At 42.3% G+C, this 8,873-nt stretch overlaps 1 protein-coding gene across 3 annotated transcripts in view; it reads left to right on the top strand.

Annotated features, from left to right (window-relative positions):
* Positions 1-8,561, top strand: part of LOC119285723 (transportin MOS14-like) — a 40,760-nt gene extending 32,199 nt beyond the window's left edge. For 2 of the 3 annotated variants that reach the window (XM_037565051.1, XM_037565050.1), the window contains 8 exons: positions 3,079-3,164; positions 4,116-4,303; positions 4,384-4,476; positions 4,924-5,111; positions 5,267-5,378; positions 7,041-7,198; positions 7,613-7,729; positions 8,123-8,561. In XM_037565051.1, the coding sequence (XP_037420948.1) occupies positions 3,079-3,164; positions 4,116-4,303; positions 4,384-4,476; positions 4,924-5,111; positions 5,267-5,378; positions 7,041-7,198; positions 7,613-7,729; positions 8,123-8,407 (1,227 nt within the window). In that variant the 3' untranslated portion in view covers positions 8,408-8,561. The remainder of the gene's footprint in view (positions 1-3,078; positions 3,165-4,115; positions 4,304-4,383; positions 4,477-4,923; positions 5,112-5,266; positions 5,379-7,040; positions 7,199-7,612; positions 7,730-8,122) is intronic. The other variant, XM_037565052.1, reaches the window with a different exon arrangement.
* The last annotated feature ends 312 nt before the right edge of the window (positions 8,562-8,873 follow it).

The following is an 8,873-nucleotide window of genomic DNA, read 5'->3' as shown; positions in this document are numbered from 1 at the left end:
GGAAATTTGCATGTACCATTTGGGTGTGCCAATGAACACATCTTTTTTTTTTGACATTTGTAAAATCCATTTTTGGCACGCAGGAGCATGTGCTCCCTAGAGCCAAAATGGATTTCCGAATGTTCAGCTCTTAGTTTATACGAGGTTTTCTCCATATGCTTAGAAGTTTGATGCGGGGCAAAGCTTAGGGGTGGACTGATCTTCACCAATTGGATGGGGATTTGAGGGGAAAACACAAGAGAATGGAGAACTAGAGGGGAAAAGCACTAGGAAAGACACAAGGGAAGCTAGATTCACCACAAGGCACCAAGTACTCATCTCATAAAGCAAAAGTCAATACAAGAGGTGCATCTTGTATCCAAAGAACAAAGGGAAAAGGTAAACAAGATATAGTTCATCTCCAGGAGGTCTTGAATGCCAATGGAGCAATCTTCTCCACAAAGGGAGGTCTTGAACTCCAATGAAGTCTTCTCACATAAGAGGGAGGCCTTGCCCCCCTTAGGGAGATAGATGAGCAAAGCTCTCTAAAGTTTAAGTTGTGTTAAAGTTCAAGAAAAGAGCTTTGTCTTGCAATGGACCCAAGTAAAAGTCATATCCTTGTTTGGAAGAGGATGCAAAGTTAAAGCAATAGTGCTAAAGTCTTTGACTAAACAATGGTAAAATCCGGCGAACCCAAGGAAACTACGAACTTGCGTCACATTCGTGGATTGAGGCCAACTTTTAGTCGAGTCGATTTTAGACTCATTGTCTTCAATGCCATTTGAGGAAACAATGGATCCTAAGAAATGAGTTGAGTTGTGCAAAATGTGCATTTTCAAGATTATCACAAAGTTTCTTATTTCTTAGCACCTCAAGAACTTAGGCAACATGCATAGGATGATCATAAGTAGATTTGCTATATATCAAGATGCCATCAAAGTACACAACAACTAATTTTCTTGTAAGGTGTCTAAGCACATGATTCATGAGACACATGCAAGTGTGCATTAAGCAAAACCAAAAAGCCCAAAATTGGTTTTCAAAGTCATTTTCCATTCATCGCCAAATTGCATATGGATTTGGGGATAACCACTCTTCAACTCAATCTTGAAGAAACTAGTGGCGCCACTATGGTCATCTATGTCACGTCATAGGGTATTGGACCCAGCCGAATATGTTTCCTTGGTTTCCTAGTCTTGTTAGTTTGGATTCTGTTTAGGGTCTTCCGTTTCTGTTTAGGCCTTTCCTTGTTAGTGGAGTCAGTTCAAGTCTTAGCTAAATTACTGCCAAGCTGCCTTATAAAGCAAAGACAGTTCACATGTAACCACACATGTAATCAGTTTACCTCCAGAACCAATTTATTCCCCAGCCATCACGGCGCCCAAGCCTAACCCCCCCTTGCCTTCCTAACACCCATGACTGTCAGAATAATTCAAACATGTGCTAGTTATGATTAGGTAAGTTTAGGCATACGTGCTTTGATTGTCTTGCATGCCATCTTGCAGCAAATATGTGTTGAGTCCAGTTAGGATTAGTAGTGTGATCAGCGTTGTCGGTGATTAGATTAGGGAAGCAAAGTTGTGTATGTACGAGTACTAGTCCAGGTAGGCTTTAAGTTGGAGTCCGTGTACGTCTAGGTTATTTGAGTCGGTCCGTGTCCCGTTGGTAGTCTGGCTACGTGCGTTTATATATACATATGCGTAGGGCTCCAATATTGTATCGTGGAAAAGAGTAAAGGAAATAAAGAAAAAAAGGACATGACAAGGGCCCGGCTACAAGTTTTTGCGTGCGCGCGTTCGTCATGTTTTTGATCTGATCGATCCTGAGGGCGAAATTCCAACAACGACTATCCCCTATGTAATCTAGGTCGTGACAACTTGCTATCGATGTACTGATCCTTGGCCAATCCCCGCAACCATCCTCCATGGCCACCATCGCAGAGACCAACAACCTTTTAGATGAGATGCTGTCTGCCCACCAGAAAGAACTTCTGGATGAACTGAAGGGCGCTGTCTTTGAGAAATTTGAAGAGGACATTGAAGAAGTTTGGGAGCAAGCAGCAGTCAATCGCCTGGCCATCGAGTGTCTGGAGCAGGGTGACTTCGGCAAGGGCCAGTACATGGACGAGCATGAAGATGGACACCACAAAATGACCTTCCCACAATGGAAACCCAAATTTCACAAGCTGGAGTTCCCAATCTTTGACGGCTTTGAAGACGCAGTTGGTCGCGAAGGCCCGGATGAGATCCATTTTCCCTAGACATTGTGACACTAAGCAAGGTGTGAGCAGCTAAATGGAAATGAAATATGCCTAGTTACTTCTTTCTGATGTATTTGAAGGACCAATACCTCACAATTGTTATGGAAATGAGTGGGGCTTGGTTATGAACCTTGTATGAGAGCTCACACACCTAACACAAGGCATATATATGTAGGCAAAAATCAAGCAAAATGGAGTTCAAGATATTGTAAAGATTGGGGATAAACAACAATGAACTGGGATATATGGGCCACGACCCTGTTGTAGGCTAAACCGTATGTTCGATTTGCAATCTTTCTATGAATATTTTTTGGACTCTTTTGTTACCAAGTAGTAGTGCATTAGTTGCCAACCTATTTTGCAACAAGTTACCATGTGGCAACTTTACCACCAATACAGTGACAACCTTTTTAAGTGGTTGGACCCTCCCCCGGACCCTTTCCAAGCGGGAGCTACGTGCACCGGGCTGCCCTTTTTACAGTGGCAACTTTATAAATCATTGGGTGGCAGCTTTAAAATCATTGGGCTGCAACTTTTAAGTTGAATTTTTTCGCTAAAACATACACATGTGATCTATTATCGAAGCCCTTGTTGTGGAAAACCCAACCGTGAAGACGGATCTCTTCACGGATCGTAAATTAGACTTGTGGTTTGGGAGTTTTTTTTTGTTTTGAAATTTCAAGTTTGGGGTCACATGATGACATCATCTGCCTTGTCCTCCTCACATGCATGCAACTGAGAAGGAGATTTTGTGGTCGCGCAGTGCTGTAGGTCTCACGTTTGCTCTCTATTAAAGTCCTTATCTAAAATCACAATGCATTTCTTTTCCTCTTATGCAGATTGACATAGACAGAGATGAATTGCTAAGGCAAAATTCTAGTGCTTACGCACAAGCCTTGAACATCGCAGTTCGTGGACTTCACAGGTGCTTACAATGTTTGACTCTTGTATGCTCCGCCCTGGTGTTCTTTTTTTGATTTTAATAATAGAAATGATACTTCAAGGGTGCCACACTTTCCAGCGCTCCTGCTACAAGTTTGATGTATTATTTCAAGCATGGTCCAGTTAATGGTGGGTCGAGTTTGTTTGCCAATTCAAAGTGATTTTTTTCTAGTTTAAAAAGTGGTCGGACCCTTCCGCGGACCCTGCGCAAGCGGGAGCTACATGCACCGGGCTGCCCTTTTTTGAAGAAACGAAAATCATATTTATGTGGGTACAATTATGGTTTGCATCAACAAGTTATAGACTAATGTACTTATAAGCTCTGCAAATGGCACACGTTGGTAAGATCTAGATGATTGAAAATATATGGTGGGCATTGGTGTGTACACAAAGGAGTAGTGTGTTTTCTCGCTATCATCAAAAGAAATATCATCAAAAGAAAAGTTACTGTAGACATGCGGGAAACTTTGTTTGTAGAAACTAAAACCAGTTGAGATTAACAAGTGAAGAACAGAACAAGAAAGTGGAAGAGCAAAAGCATGGTAGCAGGCATCTCGTGATGGTCAAGAATGTATGCTCGGTCATTCATTGAAGTGAAATTGTTGAAATGCAGAGATAGAATCTCTGCTAACGACCATAGCTAAAATTTGTATCATGGGAAAGTGGGCACATTCAACTAATGGTCATTGATAACTATCAGAGGCAGTATTGATATAATTTGACTAGTTCGAACATGAGAAGGGGTATTACAGTTAAAGTTCCTTGCTACTAATCTAACATATTTGTTACCACTTGTTGGCAATATGTTGTAGGTTCTGTTGGCTCTCTTCTTAACAGAAAATTCACGCAAATCTTTTGCATGCTCTCTCCAAGTCCTCTTTTTGTAAATTCGATATGATCTACAGTATAAGCAAATATACTTTTATGTTTTCAGAATGGGTGCATTGTTCAGTCATTTGGCGATGTCAATTACATCTGGTCTAATTGATGATGATACGATTTCGGTTCTTTTCGGTATATTCTGGCCACTCCTTGAAAAACTTTCACAGTCATCTCATATGGAGAACACTAGTTTATCTACTGCTGCTTGTCGTTCTCTTTCTTCGGCCATACATTCTTGTGGTAAGTTCAACTGATCTCTAAAATGCTAAATTTCAAGCTGTATGGTATATAGATCATTATGCTGATCAAGCATTTTGCAGGACAACATTTCCAAATTTTGTTACCTAAAATTCTTGAATGCTTATCTACGAATTTCTTGCTGTATCAAAGGCATGACTGCTTCTTAAGAACAGGTAATGGGTGATACTTTATTCACAAGGGGGTTTGGCTTGCAATTTGCACCTACAACTACAAGAATAAACTTAGCTGTCCTGCATAATCCTGTCTTTAGTTAGAGCGTCCATGAAGATCAATGGCTACCACTTACTACTTCCTTATTCCCCTACCTATGTTCTCTTGATTACTTAAACGACTATGCCATGCTCATAGGACTTCATTTTTGACCTACTTTATAGTTTTACATTGTAAAAGAAATAACAGTGCCATACAATAGGCTGATAGCACCCAAGTGTACTTACTACTGCAGCACATTCTTCCAATATACTCCCTCAGTCCCAAAATAAGTGTCTAAAGCTTAATACAACTTTGTACTAGAGTTAGTACAAAGCTGAGACACTTATTTTGGGACGGAGGGAGTATCTCGAAAGTCTACTCTACATTGACATTATCGACATTTTCAGCTGCCAACATGATTGAAGAATTTGGCCACAAGGAAGAATACAGTGTTGTATGTGTCAGAACTATTGAAACGTTTAGCTCTGCAGCTTCACTATCAAATTTGAATTCTTCTTACACATGTGATCAAGAACCCGATCTTATTGAAGCCTATGCAAACTTCACATCTGCATTTATCCGCTGCTGTCAAAAGGTTCCATTTTATATTATGTTAAGGTTCCTCGTTCATTATTGTTGCACAATATGGATTGACAGTACGGCACTGATTCTTATGTTGATTGCATGATTAATTAAGGAAGCTATCGTCACATGACACTAATTCTTCTGTTGATTGCATGATTAATCAAGGAAGCTATTGTCGCATCTCGCTCGCTGCTCGAGCTGTCATTTCAAAAGGCAGCTATATGCTCTACAGCAATGCACCGAGGAGCAGCACTTGCAGCAATTTCATATATGTCATGTGAGTCCCACTTGACCACTTTTTGTATATGGCCTTCTGCTATATATCAGTTGAATGTTCGTATTACTCCCATAGTTCGCTAGATAGGTGTACAATGAGTAAACTTGCCGGTTGCATTCGAAAGAAGAGTGCGAGATACGCAGAATGAGGGAGGGTTGATGCTTTGTGCACAATAAACTAGTGCGTGGGCTGTCGAGTGTTGACTGCTGGTAGAAGAATAAGCTTTACAAGTTAGTTTATTTACTGCGAATGTACAAGTACAAGAGACAAGTAGGGACAGAGTGTTTTTGGAATTGTGACCAATGAAGTAGTGCAAGGGACAGACTGCTGGTAGAAGCACAATTGTGTCAAGTTAGTGTTTTTACTTCAAGTGCATAAATGTACTTCTGTCTAGTTTTGTCGCGGGATATCCGCGGCCACCTATGGGACCGGGTGGCCCCTTGCTGATTCGGCAGGGGGACGTCGCGTTGCACAAAGAGCAGACCAACGTACGGCAGCGCGGCGGAGAGCACACACCAATTTACCCAGGTTTGGGCCGCCGCGAGGCGTAAGACCCTACTCCTGCTTTGGTGGATTGATGGTGGAGTGAATGTGGTGATGCGTAGTACACTTGCCCGGCAGGGTTTGCCTCGGGGCCGCGGCGACTACGCGCGTATGGTGGCTTGGGTTCTTCAACTTTCCAACCCTTCCTACGAGTGCCATGGGCCTCCTTTTATAGATTAAGGGATCACCACAATGGCAAAGTAGTCATTATCCACTGATATGATAGCAAACAGTGCTATCATACCTAACTCTGCGGGCTGACAGGGTGCATTAAATGCGCTGCTTGGTGTCACATCACTGGTCGCCCGGCAAGGCTTGCCGGGCTATCTTGCCAGCTCCGCGCCTGTTCCCTTGACACGTCGCATGACGGGTGTCATCTGTAGACTTCTTCTGTAGGAAATGGCTGCCATGTCGCGAACGGCTGCCACTCAATCATCTTGCGGCTTGACACCGCACTGATTGATGACGTGGGTCGCGCTTGAGTGGTTGGTGGGGTGGTTCTGCCCCCGCGAGCCCCGACAGACCTTCCAGGGGTGCCTCGGTTGCCTGCTCCTTGCGGTGGCCTTGCCCCTTGCCGGGCTCGCCTACCCGGTAAGGGAGGCCCTTCTCTTGCCGATATCTTGCTCTTCTGGCTCGATCTTGGTCTCTCTGAACCGCGTGTTGGTTCTTCAAATCTCTTGGTCCTTCAATCACTGACTTGGGTTGGTGCTTCAATCTTGATCTCGTGCCTGTGCATAATCTGGGCAACAGACCCAGGGTTTGTTGCACCGACAAGTTTCTATCCCTCTTGTCTTCTGGATAGCACAGCCAATTTGTATAGCAACAGTAGGGCATCATTTAACCACATTTAGTAAATTTTTCGTAGTACTTTCAACTATGCACAGGATTTTTGCGAAGCAAGTTGGTATATCACTTAGAGCTTGGAAAGCACCTTGGGCAGTTTTCTTTTTTTATGTGAACTTTAAAAATCTATTTGTACTTGCTGAATTATTCGTATTCAGTGAGGATCATTGACTGATGAAGTCCTTATGACATGCTATTGCGCTTAACATGGCGTAACACTTTTTTTGTTGCTAATTCGATCACTTCAAAGTAATATTTGGAAATACACACCTGCAGGTTTTTTTGATGCTAGCCTTACTGATGTGCTGGAATCTCCAGAATGCCCCTCTGATGAATCACGTGGTGTGGTGCTGGTTCAAATTTTGGCACGCTGTGGTGAAGGTCTTATGTCTAACGTATTTTATGCTCTACTTGGTGTATCAGCCTTGTCAAGGGTAGGTAGATTTTGAAGAATACTTTTTCGAGTTGTTTTTTGGCACTATTGGTCCTCATTCAGTTTTTGCTGTAACTCACCATTTTGTTATGTGAGGTGTCAAAACTGGCCATGGTGTTATGCTTGCACCTCAAAGCCTTTCAATAAATTCTGGAACCTGGAGATTATCTGCATTTTCCCATGGCATAAGCTAGCATACTGATGCTCTTGTTGTTACTAAGTCGACTATTAATCCTTAGCATATTGATGATGCTACTTATAATAACTTGCTTCTGTTCTTCCATTTTAGTACTACAGCCATACTAATGATTTAATTGTTGTTCTACATACTACATATTTCTTAATTTTGCTCTAACCAGCGATAGATTAGGTGATAATAGAAATGTTTCAGAATATTGAATTTTTTCTTCAACAGGTACATAAATCTGCAACAATGCTGCAGCAGTTGGCGGCATTGTGTAGCCTCTGTGAGAGAACAATGTGGAGGGGGATACTTTGTTGGGATTCCCTTTGTGGGTGGCTGCAGACAACGGTACCATTTCCATGATCACTGTTTTGCTGTAATTATGCTAGGCATGCCTTCATGCTTTTCTCATCTTCGTGTTAGTTCCATAACTTTGAAAATATCATATGCTGTAATTTGTGCCATCCGCTTACCGTACATTTCTGTCTTCCAGATTGGAAAGGTTTAGCAGCGCTATTCTTGCAGACTATTTTTCGTAACTGTTTAAACCTAACTAAGGGTGTTCAATACTTGACATCTGATGCAAGGAGAATCTGTCGATGTAGTCATAGAATGTGGTCATGGTAGTCTAGTCGCATGCTGCAACTTGGCACTGAAGATTTTTTGCTACCTTCCTGAGTTCTTGTGTTATATAGAGGCCATATGTGTTTCATTTAGCTGAATGTTTTAAAACTTGATCAGGTGAGTTCTTTGCCCTCAGAGTACCTAAGGCAAGGGGAAGCCGAGATGATAATTCCATTGTGGCTCAAGGTGCTTCAGGATGCCGCCTCGGACTATCTTCACAGCAGGACTGGTGACAATTGCAGAAACCATCCTGGTTACATGCAAGGAAAAGGTGGAAGAACCCTTAAACGCGTAATTCGAGATTTTGCAGAAAGCCATCGAAATGTTCCCACCCCCTATATTGATAGCAGGTGGGGCTGCCGTCAAACAGTTCAGTTAAATTTGTTGAAGTTTGAATCGTAACCGTTTGGAATAGCTTCCATGAGATAAAAAGGTCCTTGTTTTGATGTGGAATGCAACAGCTCGCTTTGGTGGCACAATACAGAATGTTGATCCCTAGGTTTTATCTCCGTATTATCCATCTATTAACTTTAAGGATGATAGGTGTTTTTTCAGATGTGATTATGTGCATCACATTTGCATACGTGTTCGTCTCATACATTTGAGCATTTTTGTTGTTGTCCGTTTCGCAATCCGACACTCCCACATGCACCGGCGCATCCTCTTGTCTCTTTTCGTGAACGGAAGTTAAACGTTCTCGGAATCGACCGAGATTTATCAAGTGGCTTTGGTACATCATCGTTAGACCGCATGTCAAATTTCGTTCCATTTGGAGTTCGTTTGATGCTCCAACGGTTAACCGGGTAATCGCAAAAGCCCCTTGTGTGTTGTAACCCAACGCCCCTTCAAATCAGCCCAATAACCTATA

The sequence above is a fragment of the Triticum dicoccoides genome, chromosome 4A, assembly GCF_002162155.2.
Source record: "Triticum dicoccoides isolate Atlit2015 ecotype Zavitan chromosome 4A, WEW_v2.0, whole genome shotgun sequence".
Lineage (NCBI taxonomy): Eukaryota > Viridiplantae > Streptophyta > Magnoliopsida > Poales > Poaceae > Triticum > Triticum dicoccoides.
This window is presented reverse-complemented; position numbering and strand designations above follow the sequence as displayed.